This window comes from Labrus mixtus, chromosome 15, assembly GCF_963584025.1.
Source record: "Labrus mixtus chromosome 15, fLabMix1.1, whole genome shotgun sequence".
Lineage (NCBI taxonomy): Eukaryota > Metazoa > Chordata > Actinopteri > Labriformes > Labridae > Labrus > Labrus mixtus.
The window spans coordinates 3,888,168-3,906,551 of record NC_083626.1 but is presented as its reverse complement, the minus strand read 5'-3'; the positions used below and the strand labels follow the sequence as shown (position 1 = coordinate 3,906,551).

Genomic DNA, 18,384 nt, shown 5'->3' with positions numbered 1-18,384 from the left:
GTTGAGCTCTATCGTGGTTATTGGCAGCTAGAGGAATGCAGCTGCACACTGAGCATGCTGAAGTATAATCATTGACAGATTTCACTGAAATCAGATTGGCCCGCGCTTTAGTCCTTTAAAAATAAGAGTGAAATCAGAGAGGCAGAAAGGCCAGAAGAGACACAGCAGGAAGGCGATAAATCCAAATATCCAGCCAACAGTGACCATTATGACAAATAGTGTTGAATAAGAGTGAGTGTTAGTTTACCCAGAAACATAATCAAGGGATTGTGAGCTAATCCCTTTCATGTCATGGTAGACTGCTTACTGTTTGCCAAGCATTTAATCATTTCTTTAGATCCAGTTTAAATGATTTATTGCTGAAGGAAACATTTTTCCTTATTTTATGTTAAGACCTGGCTCAGCTCCTCAGCTGTTTCAAAATTTACATTGAGACATAATTTTCAACATGGGCTTCAAAACTCCCCTTCAGTAACCATTGTGTGACATCACTGGGACTACATCCATGTTCCATACAGTCTATAAATGAACCACAAATTATAGGCCAGCCCAAATACTTCGTTGGGTTACCTGATGTTGCGCCTCATGTGTGCTGGTTTGGAGCTTCTCTTCTTGGTTCCTGTCAGGGCGGAGGGAGGGGAGGGGCTTTGGCTGGCCGGCCTGGACCTGGGTCTGGATGCAGGCTGGGATGGCGGAGTGTGGGCTGGCATCTCCCCCGAAGGTGAGGTAGATGGGGGAGGGGTGCACTGCCAGGCGGCAGAGTCGCCTCCCTGAGCCTCATTCTCGGAGCTGAAGGGGGCACTGTGGGACTGGTCTGTGAGACAGAGAGGGAAGAGAATAAATAGTGGTTATTTCAAATGGAATTGAAGAAAGGACTTCAGAGGGGCATGCCTTTCCCCACTCTTGTATCCCTGTTTCCAACACTATCCACTGTCCTCTATCCCATAAACGCATAAAAAAGCCCCAAAATTATTGTTATTATTTGTGATACATCTTCCTCTGTGTTCTTTACCATGGGGGCAGACCCTACTCCAGTACTTTGGGTTTTGTTTCACAAATGGAGAGCAATTTAAATAATAAATATCCAGGACGGGTTGTGTCATTAAAATAATATAGTGTGCCACCTTAGCACCCAAAACTGCTCTCAGCGCTGATTCCATGCCAGATCTCAAACCTATTCATTTCAACTGTCTGTAAATAGGAAGACATAAATCAAGTAAATGAATCATTACTTGATGTGAACAATCCAGCGTCAAATATGCAGATCCTCCCCAAAGCCAATTATTCCCCCTGTATAATCATCAAATTACTTTTCCATTATGTTCTGTGCCCGGAGACATTTTCTGATGGGTTTGCCAGAGGTGCAGATAAGACACTCCTCTCCCATAAAGACAACACAGGACGGCAACTTGGCAGAGCTCATTCACTTTAACAGATGGCATAAACACAAGCAGTAAACTACCAAATATTCACTGATTGATTCACCTTTTCCTGGATGTCTACTTTTCACTTTACGACTTTTAAGTGCAAACAATGATCCTCCTGTTTCAAACAGTTTCAGAAACTTCTTTAGTAAAGAAACTTCTGCCGGCCATTAGTAAAGTATGAGACTTTTGTCCAACATTTTTAGAAATTTACTTTTTCACAAATATCTCAAACTTGTCTTTCAATTTTTTTAACTTGTTTTCAAGTCCAATGAAACAGGACTTATGTAAGCTACTGTCATCACTCAGCCTGCGAGGATTTAACCAGGAAGTTAGATTTATCTGACCCTGAGCCGAGAAATGCTTCAATATGAAATCAGGAAAAGTGTGCAGGCACTTTTTATACCATCTGTAAACACATTTCTATTCTTCAATCTCTCCTAAAACTCCTCTTAACTTCTGGAGCGATCTCTGTTTTATCTACTTTCAATCTGCTTGTATTTGACTTTCACCTTTCTTCTTCTTCCTTTCTCCTCCTCTTCCTCCTCCTCTCTCAGTTGATCTGGCAGAGACACACTGAACCAGATCTGAGGCTTATGTAAGAGCTGGATCATAAATATGGACGGCTTATGAAACACAAGACAGGACACAAACACTGACACACACACACACACACACACACACACACACACACACACACACACACACACACACACACACACACACACACACACACACACACACACACACACACACACACACACACACACACACACACACACACACACACACACACACACACACACACACACACACACACACACACACACACACACACACACACACACACACACACACACACACACACACACACACACACACACACACACACACACACACACACACACACACACACACACACACACACACACACACACACACACACACACACACAGAAACTCACACATCAATACGCGCGCACACACACACACATTTTCCAGAGTGTCCAAGTGTTCAATAAGAATATAAATCAACACACACACACACGCACACACACACACACACACACACACACACACACACACACACACGCGCACACACACACGCGCACACACACACAGACGCAGTTTTGTCCAGCCAAGAATCTGCCTGAGATGAGTGGACAAACAAGAACACATTGCCAACACACACACATGATGTTCACTTTCATAATACGCACAGAGAAGTGCGTACAAGACATGTTCACTGCATGACACCTGGCAAACCCATGTTTCAGTTTCCAACATTATGAGAACACACACACACACACACACACACACACACACACACACACGCGCACACACAAACACATCACAACATAATGGAGCATGGAGGCTGCTGATGAGCTCACTGAGAGTTGAAAAACAACTTACATAAAACGCCCCTTCAGTCCATCTACACGATAACAAACTTCTTGATGTTGCCGCTAATGACACCAGCCTGTCTCAGTAGTTATTGTGTGTGGGGTGTGTGTGTTAGTAAGTGTGTTGTACTAATGTGTCTCAAAGTATTATATTAAAGAAAAAGATGACATAATGGTGGGAACAACTTAGTTAATTCCAGAGAAGAGAAAAGCGTCAACAGATAACAAACTGGGCTTACACAATATGAGAGAAAATATGCAATGTGTAATAACTCTGCTCAATATGGAGAAAACGATATGAAGTGCGATGAATAAACAAAAGTTAAAAAGTGCATGTTAGCTGTAACTCACAGTTTGTACTGTATGGTTATCTACAGTTATTCAGTTTTAACACAATGCCTGAAACATAAGTCATGTGAAACCAGAATATAGCAACTCTTCTCTAACTTCAGAGTTTCACCAATCAATCTGAAGGTGGCTACCGGTTAGCTTGAGCTTCATCATCATACTGCATCAAAATGTTATAGACGTATATGGCAATAAGTAGAATATACAAGTGCTGAGTGGGTAAGCAATGCTTCATTTCCTATAACAGTTTTTCTTACTTATTGCAATAAATTCATGATTTTTGCAATGTGTTTACTGTAAATGCTCGTATCCAGATAATGATGAAACTGAGATGAATTGTCCAGCTCGATTAAAAAGAATCCAGTCATAAACAATGAAACAAGATTACTTTCCATTGAAGTTCTTAAAATATATTCTCAGTCCTTGGAGGATGAGCTCTTCTGATTTAAGTGATTCCCAAAATGTTCTTCTAACAGTTAGTTCAGCAATGTTTGTATCAATGTCTCAAAAACGTAAACATTTATTGCAACGAACCTTGACCTTAAGTGATCGAGGAATGAGTTGTAAGCACATTAATCTGTGCTTCCTTCACTGGAACACTCAGCTCTACTTTGGTTTATGACACTCCCATCAGCGTCAACTGTACTTGTACTGTACATATTCATGCATCATGCTATCTCACCTGATAGGGAACATAGTTTACATTATGGCTGGCAAATGTAGGCATATTGGCATCCTCATTGTGCAAATGTTAGCATATAAATGTTGCTGATTGGCTCAAACCATCACTGTGTCCGAGTACAGCGACAGTGCGACAAGCATGACGGCTGACTCGAGTTGTAGTTTAACACTTGTCAAGTGTGATCGAGTCAATGTAAAGTTTGTCAAACTCTGAAGACATCTTATATCAATGTCTGTAGGTTCTTAGCTATCCCGGTCATGGTACATATGAAGCATGTGTCCAGTTGCCTTTGGATCAAGCTTCGATTCTTAAGTCAATGTAACTTCCCAGGGAGGCTCCTTTGTGAAGACTTTTTAGTTTATATATAGACAATTGTCTGCTCTATTTGATACTTTTGGCTCAGTCGTTTGAGTGTTCTCAGGCTGGACTCAAGCCTGCAACTAAAATAAACTCTCAGCTATTCATTCAGGCTACAGCTGCCAGACGGGACAATATTTCTCTACAAGCTTTGTGCGGAAATCAGTTCCAAATGATCAAATCCAAAGCAGACCGTGAGCGGTGTGCAGAACTTTGACTTCTTTCCTCTGTTTGGAGGGAATCGCACGGACTAGCTACTCATGTCTTCTTCCTCTTCTTTCATAGAAAATAAATAACAGGACGCATAAAACCCGTAACTTCCTGTACACCATGTGATTTCTTTTCCAGGAACTGTCAGTGGAGACTGGACACAGGTTTAATGATTATTACGTCAGGCAGAGGTAAGAGCAGAGAGACAATGAGTTCTTTGAACGCAAAGATGTCCCAAAATAAAATTCACTCAATAACCCCATCTCTCTCCCCTGTTTTGCCCCTGCCTCCCTCCAACTCTTACTTACAGAACAGTTATGTAACGATTCCTGAAACGCACACAGCCTAAACATCAACAACCACACATACACACAGGCGGAGAGCACTTAAAGCCGACACGGAGGGGGCAGACAGGAAGGGGAAGAGAGGAGGGGTGAGAGGAGAGATGAAAGAGAGGTCATCATTCAAAGAGACTGAGAGAGATGCACAGTGAGTCAGAGGGACTGTAAAACAACAACATGTACAAAAAAAAAACATATAGGCGACACACAAACAAGCACAAAGAGACGAAGATTCTCGGAGGCAGGACTTTTTCTTTTGCCAAGGTCAAGAGAGACAACAGGAAAAGGAATTATTCACAACCGAAAGAGAAAGAGTGACAGAGAGAGAGAGAGAGAGAGGGGGCGAGTCGCAGGGCCTTATGAAACATGTTACCAAATACGATTCTAAAAGCAGTTCACCACACGATGTGCCTGCACCCAGTGTCCCAGCACAAACATGCCTCCTGAGTTCCAGATTATTTGATGTATCGGAGATGTTTATTTACAAGTTTGTTTTATAAAACAGGCTGCTGGGGGCCTGCCGGTTAGGTCGCGCCCCATTTATAGAGGCTTTAGTCTTCAAAGCAGGCGATCAGGGTTCAAGTCCAACCTGTGGCTCCTTTCCCACTCTCTCTCTCCTGGATATATTCTCCTCTATCTGCTGCCCTCTCAAATAAAGGCCTAATATACCCAAAAAACCTAAATGTCAAAAGTTAACAGATTATTGTTGAATGAAGAATGAAGTAATAAAACAAGAGTTTGGTTTTCATTTTTGGTACGTCAGGCTGATAAAATCTCTTAATTTACGTTTTGATGCGAGGCTTTTAGAGATAGAGAAATGAAAGCGGTTTGGTTTTCTTTTCAAGGACTTATCCTTATGAAATAAAGGGAAGAAAACAAACAAGAGCAAATGAATCATTCAGCGCAGGATATCAGTCAAGATGAATGGGACAGAAAGAGTGGGATGCTGTGGAACAGACAACCACAACAATAGTTAAACGCCGCCAGGGGGCTCACGATCAAAAACAATAATAAAAGATGACGTCGAGGCTGGCGGGGAATCATGGAGGTGATTCTCTCTGCTACTCCACCCCCCACCCACGATTAAAACTAACTCTGAGTGTACCGTAGTCATGACGAGGAAGAGAATATGTCTACAGACGAGCTAATGTATCCAAGTTTAATATACATGACGTTTTTATCTCAGCAGCACATACAGCAACAGTACGGCAGCTTTCAGTAGCAGTTCCCGCTTCCTTATGTAGCGGTCTTTGACGTGACATTATGTGTCTCCATGGCAACGATAACTTGTCCTGACAACACAATTTTGTGAAATGATAGAAAAAAAGAAAAAATGTATTGAAAATATGTGATTAGAAGACGTAGCCACGAGCAGGGACATTTCTTCGGAGGGGCATTCTCAGAGTTTTCTGACCCAACTGGAGCGGCTTATTCATCCAAAAATAACAAACGGATTGATTGATCATGAAAATAACTATTTTGGGTACAATTACAACAGACTACTAAACTGCTTAGGCTACATTTGAGGTCAGATTCTTTCCTCGCACTGTGGAGACTCTGGCGTCAGTCTCAGTCATTTATGTAACATTTGTCACCCTGAATACAAGATGGCATCCAGCCAATCACTTGCTTCTGTTCCACTTCGTTGGAAATAACGACACTTGAAGCGCAATGAGGCAAATGAAAAAGGCTACAAAACAAGTTTCATAACCCCCAGGATACAGATGACCATGAGGCTCTTTTTTTTTTTTTTACATGTATAAACACTCATCTCCTCTCTGTTATATTATTGAGACTTTCCAGGTGTTCTTAGAATAACAGTAGGCAACACTTAATGCACATGGGATGACATATGGGACTTTAGTATGAAACGTAGCTTGGTGCATTCACAAGTACGCAGCTGTGACTTTGATTTATCACCGAGACGTTTTGTAGCCGTTGAGGAAAGAGTGCCTCACACAGACTTGCAAACAAACGGCGTGCAGAGAATCTCACCCCATCATGACCAGACAGCAGAGACGAGTTATACAACGCATACACACCAAAATAAACAAAACACATTATATAACTAATGAATCATTGCGTATTCCCCCACTGAGGATCTGAGAAACTAAAAAAACCTGTCTTGAATGATGCTCAACAAACACACACAAGTTTTTGGGCGCTGTGGAAATTAAAGTTGGACACAATATTGGCTTCACTCCAAAGATAATGTCACTCAGGTAAAAGGTGAATCATTGGCTCCATGAAGACAGACAGATGGACAGACAGACAGACAGACAGAGTGAGGCCAGTGACATTTACACACCTCACAGTTGGACTTTCAAGGCTGCTCTCCTTGTAAGTCCAGACTTTTGGACACGCTGCGATTAACATTGATCCATTTCTGTCGTGGATTTTTCCAAATAAAAACATATTTCTCAGAGTTATTCATTAGATGTCTGAAATCTGTCAAGCTTCTCAACATGCAGACTTAAAAACGTTTGTTGAATAGAAAATCTGAAGTAAGATCCAGAATAATATACAGAATAAAGGTGCATGTTGACAAGATAAATGGTATAATAGCTAAGGAAGTGGGAAAATCAGGGCTGATGCCGATATCTGATCCTGATATTTTTAGTCTATTGCCAATTCTGATGTTTGAATCATGACTCCTTTTAGTGTAAGAGTCCTACAATGCCTCCATTGCCTCTCATGTTTGACAATGGAAACAAAGCCAGAGTTTGTTCAACATTTCACCCGATCTGCCCAATAAAAAAACTCTTCTCTGAATTAGTAAAAAACTAGAGTTAGGTGTACTAGATGTCCACCAATCATTTATATATTTTAACTTTAAGGCTGAAACAAACTGGCTGGTGGAACAGTTCCTTAAATTTCAGTTCTAGCCACAGATGAGTGGCTATGTTTTCTTCAGGTTGAACCTGAGGCTAAAGATTTAGAGAGCAGATTGTTGCTATGTGACAGAGTGAAACTTAAGCGCTGCTGGTTGTGTGGAGCACAGGAGGAAGAGAAATCTGAATAACTGTGAGGGTGCATAAAATGAGATGAGCCTTCGGTTGAACCCCTTTTGCTTTCCTTCACCACTGACGCTCTGAGAAAAGAGGGTGAGAACGCAACCAAGTGTTTTGATGAAGAGCTGAATCATCAGTTATCTGTAAGTGTCACAAAGTAAACAGAATCCAGGGCAAATTTTCTAACTCATTAATTTGTTCTGTTGGACCCGCCCTGCGGTTTGAAGACCTGCTGCTCTGCAACAAAAACAGCACAACATGTACCCGAGATATACGCAGCTCTGAAGAATGTGAGGCCATTGGCAACTTAATCATGCTGAGTGTGTGTGTGTGTGTGTGTGTGTGTGTGTGTGTCTCAGAGGGGGGGTGAAGCGGGGGAAATGTCTCCTGAAACCACAAGGTTACATAACCACATCTACGTATATGTTAAGAGTTTATATAACGACTTGCACTGCGCTAAAAAACACAACACCGCAACCATGCAGCCGCACACTGTGTGAGTCTGTGTGTGTGTCTAATCAGAGTGATAAGTGTGTCAGTGTTATTAGAGAGGAAAGGGAAGAAAAGAGAGACCAGGAAAGATTAAAACAGCAAAGCAACACAAGGAAAAAAAAGAGAGAGGAAACATTGTAACCTTCTAAAAGAGAACTGTAGACACAAGATGAATGTATACACTTTAGAGATTCCTGACCCTCCCAACCCTCGCTGGATTAAATCAAGTTGTCAGCGACTGATTTCGTTTCTGAAACAAACTAAGTTAGTGATGCACAGTTTTAGACAGACACAGACTTCAGACTGTACTTAATAAGGTTGTCTTGTTAGTTATCAGTGGTTGCCCTTCAAGGAAAAAAAAAACATTGTCCAGAACAGATGGCTGAACATCTGCCCTCGAGCTCCAAACAAGAGCAAAGATTACAATCTGTACAGTCAGCCACGGGCATTTTTCCTGGACGTCTCCATTATTTATTATTACAACAGACTGTGGCAGAACTAAATGCAATCTGTTTGAATTTTAACGGTGAGTCACAACCCTGTTTGCACTGAGTTAAAGTTTAGAGAATGTTTTTGTGATGTGCACCATAGAACTACAAAATGCCAAAAAAAAACAACCTATCCAATAGTTGTTGAACTCTTTGAAAGTGCAACATTTTCTGGAAATTGTTTCCCTGTAGAAAAGCTAATGAGCGGCGCTGGATAGCCTAGCGGTTATGCCATGCGCCCAATGTACAGAAGACATAGTCCTCGCCGCAGCAGGCCGACGGTTCAAATCCGACCTCTAATCTTTGCTGCATCTCATCCCACACTCTCTCTCTCCTCCCAACGTGTCCTGTCAGTCTTCAGCTGTCTTATCTAAATAAGGCAAAAAGCCCCAAATGTAGACACAAATATACGTAATGAGATTTTAGTTTTTTCAGTGCAAATACCTGCAGAAGATTTATTTGCATCCCTATTTCATGATTTTGGGAAAACTGAGAGCCAACTGGGACACACACACACACACACACACACACACACACACACCTAAGAGTCCACTGTTTCAGGTGTGTGTTTGTGCGTGTCTGTTTCCCTCCAAAACAAAATCCATTTTTAAATCTCTAACTTTCCTGCGTCTACTCTACTGCCTCTCCGCCCTGTGACTCACCGACCAGAACGCTGAAAATGAATAAATAAAACATCTGGAGTGGACAGTGTGTCTGTGTCTCGCCCTTCAGTCCTTCTGCTTGCGCTCTACGTAAAGAGATTACAGATGACGGCAGATATTCACTACTACACAGCGGAGAATCCTCCACGTCTCCACACACACACACACACACACACACACACACACACACACACACACACACACACACACACACACACACACACACACACACACACACACACACACACACACACACACACACACACACACACACACACACACACACACACACACACACACACACACACACACACACACACACACACACACACACACACACACACACACACACACACACACACACACACACACACACACACACACACACACACACACAGGTTATCCAACAAAGACTGGGGATTCCTAGTAGACAGGAAACAGAGGGATTCAGAATTAAAACCTAACAGAGCAGAAGACTGGGTCATCTAATAATTTCAACTAAAGCTGGACGTTACACAGACAGAAAAAATGAATCCACTTTTTGAACTTCTGAGCCATAAAGGTTTCTATTCTCTGATCGTTATTCAACATGTTTTGGAAAGTTAAAAATAATTGCGTAACTTCTTCTTGATTAAGTAATAATCGAAAAAAGACCATATCGACCTCTGTGATGTCATAGGCATGGACAAACTGATTAATCTGCGCAGCATGACAAATAAAGGGAAAAAGGCTTAACTATCAGGATTTGATCTTTTTTACTTCCCTTTGTCCGTGGGGTTTTCACAAATGCACAAAAGTCAGCTCCATGTTTGAACACTAACGGATGATTTTTTTCACCCTGGCCTCCAATATCTCTGAGCATTGATATAAAGGCAAAAGAACTCTGTCCGCCATCGGTGTCTTTTTGCCCCCTGAGACCCCTCCCCCTGTCTCGCCCTACAGGAAAAACGTCACGCTGTGAGGGACATGTGAATAAGCAAAACTCAGGATGATTTCAAAATCAGTGGAAACTTTGGTTAAAAACCTGGAATAAAAGTATGATTTTCCATTAAATAGTTAGAAATAAACAACTGATTCTTACAATATCTAATTTTTGTTTTTATTTTATTTTGCCATTTTTGGGCTGTGCTCATAAAAAAGGGCTCTGATAAAGTACACACTGAAAAAACAATCTTAGGAGGTATATAAATCAGCAGTATTTTTTGACTGTTGTAAAAATGTATTAACCTCAGCAGGATGACCAAAGTGGAAGTGTAACCGGTTAACCCTCTTTTCTTCAACCTATTCTTCACCTCTCTGCTGTTCCTGTCCAGATTTCTGTCCCGTGGCCTATTCTTAGTTTTCTTCCTCCTCTGACTTTTCAGCCTCATCCTGTGCATTTCTCATTTCACCACCTGTCTTTTTTTGTCATTCCTCCTCCACTTCCTTTCTCTCCCTATTTTGTATAATAGTAACTTCCTTTCTCTCCCAATCTGTCTTTGATTCTACCTGCCGAGACCTTCTCCCACCTCATCCTCCTCCTCTTCTTCCATGAAGTCTCCATTTTCTTCACACCTCTCTGTTCATCTGTTACTTCCTTTTTCAGACTTTGATCTGTCTTCTCATTCCATTTGCCTTTCTATGTTTACCCCCCCCCCCCTTTCATCTTCCCCCCTTCTTTTTTCCAGGTGCATGTTCAATCGCGCTCGTTGGCCGTTGTGTCCCATTTCTTACATAATCTTCCTCTTTTGATGTTTGTGTTATAAAACAGGATAACCTCTTACAGGGCAGGACGACCTTGAGCCATTGGGTATACGGCTGTCATTACAGGGTGTAATTTCATCTGTCTGACAAAGTGCTCTCTAGCACTTTCATCAAATCTCCATACATGCTCTTTGGTCAAGGAACGTTACTGATCAAGTGTTTCTATTTTACTAAAACAGACTTAAGCTTGCAATTAAGCTTAGAAGGAGATTATGGCATTATGATATAATGATTAATATATACAGTATATATTCTGATTTATACAGTATATCATGGGCTGTGACATCACACTCGATTCACTTGACGAGATGAGAGACGCTATTGGGGTCTATTCTAACACTTTCTTAAAACCTTGGATAACAAAATATATGACTGGAAAAATCGTGTTTTATTCGACTTAAAGTCACGAAATGCAAAACAATGCATGTCCATTTTGAAATGTTTTAACCATCTCGTAATGAAGTCACTGTTTACATATTGTGACTTGTCCGTTGCTCTGTTGCCGTTTATCGTTTCCACCGGTAACAGACAAACGACTTAGTTGTGGTGGGGGGCCGGGGGAATGTTCTGTGGTCATTTGCAGTTCAACAACAGACTTGGTCATAATGTCTGCTGCTCTGCGTCAGTGTATCGACAAAGGGTCACCTGGATAAGAAATATCGTAATGTTTTAATAATGATCTCGTAACAGCCCTAATATATAGTAAAAGAAAACAATCAAAGGTTTGTTTCTTGTAATGTGAACACAAAACATGCCAAGGGGGATAAATGATTCATCAAAAGCATCAAATATTCAGCTCTGATTCTCACTCTCATTGAATACTGATTCCATTTTGAGATATTCAGCTAATTAAAGAAAGACAAAACAGAATATGAGGCAGTGAGTGCTTAGTTAGATATGCAGAGAATGAGGAAATAAAGTAATATGGTAAAATAATAACAGTTAAAATGTTAGAAAAAGCTTCACCTGAATTCAATAAAGGGTTGTTTTGTTACGTTTTAAAGGCTGCACACCGACATAAAACACAGGATTGAGAAAATGGAAGCCTGATTTTATGTGACGTGAGTAACCACTAAACTCGACTAATTCGCAGGAGTGTTTGTGTCAAAATGTCAGAAGGCGGTCAAACTGTCAATGAGCAAAAATCAAGTCCCATCACGGCTGAATGTGAAGGTGTTAATGAGGTCAGTAGGTCGTGTTAAGAGTCGAGGTCGCACAAAGAAGTCCTTCTTTTTTTCTTTTAAATACACCCTGATGTGCCAGAAGAGGCTGCTGCACACAATAGAGTGACCTGCTTTAAACACACACACAAGCCTCAGTTGCACTCAGACAGAAAAGTTGCTCTCTAGACAGACAGGCCACCAACGCTGAGGCTGGGGACGCTTATGTAACGGCTGCCTCTGGCTGTTACACAACCAGCATGTTCACAAGAACCTCACGTCCTGTACACACACACACACACACGCACGCACGCACGCGCACACACACACACAAAGATGTACCGCATCGCAGTCTCACAGAACACACTCAGAAGAGCTGGCAGACCCAGACGAACACAGTGACATTTACAGAACATCTAGACAGATACTCGCCAATATACGCTCGCTGAGGCACATATGCAGAGATGAGTGTGTCTCTTGCCTGTGTGCGTAAGAGCATGTGTATGCGTGAGTGTGTGTGAAGGTGTGTGTGTTGTCGATGTCAGGGCTTTCCGCCTCACGCCTGCTGTTAAGCAGGGTTCAGAGTATTCTCTCTTTTTTTTTTTACGACTGTTTTGCAAATTGCAGCTTTGAGAAAAATATCCCAGATGATTTCAGGTTATGGGATTGGACAGAAAGACGGACAGACATCTTCACATCGCTTGTTTTCTCTGAAAACAAGAGAAAAAAAACAAGAAAAACCCAAGGAGATTCAGTATAAAGTTACATAAAAGTGAGGAAAGTTGCCAATTCTTGATCTTTGGAACAGGAACCAGAGAGTGTTTTATTTTAACTTCTTAACTACAATCGATTTCCTGAAATCAACCTACCCGCTGATTGAGAAACCATATCAGCTAGACTTTTTAATTATTAAACTCTGCAAAAAGGGCGAGTCGTAAATAAAGAAGCTATGTCCAGAAGAAGAACAAAGATCCCCATTTGTGTAGCCTTTCCTTGCAGAAAAATACAAGGCAGATGGAAGGAGAAACTCTGGATAAACTCAGATTGTTTGCATTCACACATGCATGCAGACAAGACATGGCCTTGGCAGAGGTTATAAAAAAAGACAAAGCTCATAAATTTACATTTAATTAATGACCATAAATTACTCAACAACACCTGTTTTGTTTCAGCTCATTACAAAGTTTGCAGGGGTGAACTGAGGAGAGGCGTCTAATGGATCAAACCGCAGTTTATTAAAAAAAGAAAAAGAAAGCCAAAACCAAAGGAGACATACTTGTGGAAAAACTGTTTCCCTTCCAAGACAAACGAAGATTTAACTGGGTTACATAACTCGCCTCGAGAAAGACAAAATCAAAAAGATTAATGCCGCACACACTCGTACACACACAAACACACACACCTCTCTTATGTAACAGACTGGCCTGAATGAGTTATTAAAGCGGCTTTATTGGAGCGAGGCAGGTGAGTTATGAAACCCTCCTGCAGAGCCACGTCGAGGAGAGAAAGAGGAACACGGCAAAAAGCGACGAGAGGAAAGCAGAACGGAGGGAGAGAGACAGTGATTGTGTGTGTGTGTGTGTGAGAGAGAGAGAAAGGGAGCAGCAGAGGGGTGAGGAGAGGTGGGACGCTCAGTTTGTAGGCCAGTGTGTCACCGCTGCTGTGGAGGGAGGAAGAGGAGGAGGAGGAGGAGGAGGAGGAGGAGGAGGAGGAGGAGGAGGAGTGAGAAGTGGACACGCACACACGTCTGGATGATGAAAACTCCATATAGAAGAAGTGCTGTTGTTGCATCGTTATAACCACAGTTTATCTCGTGAAGGTGAATTGATCAATTCGCTCTACTTAAGTGATGATTAAGCGTTGTTTAAAGACTGGTAATGGGGGGTTAGACTCGTGCCCATATTCTGCAGGGATAGTTATGCACTGAAGGAGCTGCATTGTTTTACTACTCAAGTCAAAAATGTGAGAAAGCACTGCAGAATTATCAACAGTGGTGGGGTGGTTCGAAGGCGAGACGGTTTCTGCGGAGCCAGTGGATGAGCGCAGCGCTGTGTTGTGCGTGCATGTCCGACTGTATGTGTTTGTGAAGCTCCCGCTGTGCAGTGCTTCCTTTAAGGCAGAAGCACAAAGTGATTTCACAGAATCCATTTTAATGTACAAAGACGTTGTTACTTTCCCCCCAAGATGGCTATAGGGGATGAGGGGAGGAACAATTAAATAAACCCAAGGGAAAAGAAGCAGGAACTAAATATAAGCAAAGCTAAAAAGGATTTATTAACAGATCACTGATTTTACAAACGCTTATGGTTTAAAAGCGTCTGAATGCTGAAAAAAAGTCAAACACTGTGCAGAGATTGCTGCTAACACAATGCAATCTGATAATTGTAATAACGTAATGTGTGTAAGTTTTGTGTAGCCTTATGGCTCAACATGCTACATGAAAATGCTATTCAGCTTGTTTGTTCTTTTTAAACTTAACTTTCTTCAACTAGCTTGATGCTCATGTCCACTTAACGTTTACTGAGGTCAGAAAGTGTGCACGTCAGCTTCCCTGCCGACCTCAGGTTACCCACAACACCCTTTTCCTAAGCCAGCTTAAAGTAAACAGTTAAATGTGGACATCACCTTTCAGCCATAGATCCCAAATCAGGAACATGAGACTGTTCCCATTCTTGACGTGTCGCCAACACTATTTATTTTGTGGACATATAAAAGGTCAACAGCATGTGGTTACAGTTACATATCAAGCTTTAATTTCAATTAATAAACCCCCCCACGGGATCACAGAAGAAGTGAGTGAATTTCTAATCAGGTTTTACACAAACAAAGGCTCCACAGACTTTGTAACAAAGGTGCTGGTTGTAAGCGGGTTTGGTTGAGATGTGAAATAATGTGAGTGGTTCCGGCTTTGACTGGACACTGCCCTCATGATGTTCACTCACTCATGTCACAAGACTCATACGTAACTCTTTAGAGCAGCAGGGTTGTGCCATGTGCCCATATAGATTCTGTGTCGTATAAAAACCATGGTTTTTATTTTTTTTTATGTTTTGCTAACCACACACATAACACATGCTGTTTCATCTGGCCATGATCAGGACATAGGGTACAAAGGGATTTGAGATTTTGCTCCTATAGAGCTATGAGCTATTTACAAAACAGACAAAGAAATCAAATCTCACCTAACGGGGGGAGAAAATCCAAAACATACAAGGCGGAAAAGAAAGAGGACTAAAAGACAAACAGAAGAAGAAGAAGAAGCAGACAGGAGAAGGGAGGGAGGGGGGGGGGAACAAAAACGAGTGGCATTGTGCAGCAGCGAGATGGAAAAAAAAAAAAACGTCAGAGAACTTGAAAGAAGGAAATTTACATTAAAGGAGAACAAAGAAAGCGGCTGCAGATTTAACAAGGGCGGCGTTTTACAAAGAGCACATTTGGGAAGCGGGAATATGAGCCATGTGGTCGACCCGGTGAAGCCTACATCCTACATTATGAAAGCAGCCAGACTACATGTACCACCAGACTACATGTACTCCTGGCTCTAACCCCAGACTCTGATTCTGGTCTGAGCTGGACAGGTTGTTCCTGACCTGCGGATTGTAACCAAACAGTTTTTGCAGTGCGGCCAAAAAAGAAAAGAAAAAAAGAAATCAGTACAATAAACTCTTTCCTGTTTCATTGTACTGCAAAAGTGTTGATGCTGAAACACTGACTCACTTTTTGTGTTCTCACAATAAGCTCTTCATCACTGATGGACAGACTGTACTCACAGGAAGATGTGCGAAATAAAAACCACACACACACACACACACACACACACACACACACACACACACACACACACACACACACACACACACACACACACACACACACACACACACACACACACACACACACACACACACACACACACACACACACACACACACACACACACACACACACACACACACACACACACACACACACACACACACACACACACACACACACACGGTACAATGGATGGGAGGGAGAACAGTGTGTTCTTTTAGCCCTTTAACTATCTACATGCCATGTTTGCAGCAGTGAAAAGGCGTCTTAGTGTCTCATTTCACAGAAAGCCAAACACAGAGAGCAATGTCAAGAATCCCAAACATGTAGACACATTAGTTAAGTCTCCAATAAGGATCCCTATGACAGCTTTTCTAAATAAAAGCACACACAGTGAGAGGCAGAGGCAGCGGAACATCGTGCTCCGGGGAGAGAGAGAGAGAGAGAGAGAGAGAGAGAGAGAGAGAGAGAGAGAGAGAGAGAAGCCAGGACAAATGAGGGCATGTTTTCGCAGTAGAAAATGTTTTTCAAAAATCCTCAAGTGATCAGTTTACAGTTGCCGAATAATGAAAAGCTGACCTTATCAGGCATCTTTTTCCTGGAAGTCTTTAAATATTCAGCGACAGTTTCTTCCTCTTACAAGGAATCTCAAACATGAATTAACTTGAGCTGTGCTTTTGTAACATTCATTGAACAAAAACTTTCAGAATGAAACATCTCTTATTCTACAGCCAGACACAATTCAATCAAGAGCATGAACAGTCTCGACTGTACCACACTTCACTGAAATGCTGACTTTTGGCTTCAATCAGGGAGTGTACATAGCTATACCGGGTGCACAACATAGGTCATTTAAGGCGATGAAACAGTAACACTGTTCTCAACATGCAGGAGATGGATGGAGCTTTTCCAGGGCAAAACCTGGCTGACATATTTCTATGTGATGCTTTAGAGCTATGTCACTTTCAAAAGGTGTGCATTCTTTAAGTGTCATGCTAAATTGTACATTATATCCAAGTTCTTTGGAGAAACAGTAGGATAGCTCGCAAATGCCTGCAATCATTTGATAGAACTCTGGATGTACAATCATCTGAATCAAAACAAAATGTGATCATTTTCACTTTGTTTTATCTTACTCAAAGTAGCATTTCAAAAACACAGTGCAAACACAACAAACGCAATTGACTGACTTATACAGACAGCCCTTCAAAATAAGATACCTAGATGATACCTTGATGGACGTCACCTAATAAAGTCATCCGAAAATATTTGTCATCCCTTTAAGGTCAGTTAAATCCCTTTGTTATCTAGTTCGTGGTCGACATTTAAACTACATTATGTCAGATATTTAAGACACTAACAACTTTCGTAGGCTAAGTAACGCTTATCTGATCTATTGCAGTATCTTATTTGCAGCAACGTATATCAATACAGATAATTGAATGTAAAAAGGCTTCTCACAGATGTTCATGTTGTTCATCCAGACAAAGTGCAGACTGCGGCGGCGCCCTGTCCCCGCCTTCCTCCTCTCCTCACGCGCTTACCCCCCTAACCCAGTGGTCTGATGAACCATATGTTTTCCTGCCTCCACATGCTCAACATCCAGCATGGCCAGATCCTGCACGCTTTCACCAATCAAGCTCCGGCATTGGTTTAGGTAACCCTAGAAACAGCCAATGGGAGCGCGGCTCGTGAGACGACAACACGAGAGAGAGAGAGAGAGAGAGAGAGAGAGAGAGAGAGAGAGAGGCAGCCGGGCACGCGCGTAGCAGACGCCGGCTGAAAGATTGGAGAAGTGTGAGGAAATGGGGAAAACGGGAGGAATTAAACGGTGGAAATACATTGTATTGTTTAGGTTTTCTCCCTTTTAGAGACATTTAACTTGGAGGTAGCGGTGGAAAGAGAGAAAACGGGAAGAACGAAGGTCGACCATGCGGGCTTTAGTAGTTATGCATCCTGTGTTACACAACAACGTTAAGTAACTTATGCAGTAACACCTGTAGCACATTTTACGACACTTCTGAGACGGTTTTCTTCCCAATTTGTGTCATTAAATCCTCTTACACCTATGTCTTAGACAAACTACTCCGCAGCGTTTCTACCTCCCACCGCATCCCTCAATCTCTATTCCAAATTCATACTTTTGTACTTCATTCATTTTGTTCTTTTTTAAACTTGTAGCCTACCACACATCTTTCTATTTCCTGCACACTTTGAACTGTATTTATTCCTCGAAGTCAGGGGATCA

At 41.8% G+C, this 18,384-nt stretch overlaps 1 protein-coding gene and 1 long non-coding RNA gene across 3 annotated transcripts in view; both read right to left on the bottom strand.

Moving 5' to 3' along the window:
* LOC132989517 (uncharacterized) overlaps window positions 1–18,384 on the bottom strand; it is a 216,555-nt gene that overhangs the window by 126,346 nt on the left and 71,825 nt on the right. The gene's annotated exons all lie outside the window — the stretch shown is intronic.
* Window positions 1–18,384, bottom strand: part of LOC132989172 (helicase ARIP4-like) — a 75,626-nt gene that overhangs the window by 18,179 nt on the left and 39,063 nt on the right. For both annotated transcript variants that reach the window (XM_061056588.1, XM_061056589.1), the window contains one exon: window positions 571–814. In XM_061056588.1, the coding sequence (XP_060912571.1) occupies window positions 571–814 (244 nt within the window). The remainder of the gene's footprint in view (window positions 1–570; window positions 815–18,384) is intronic.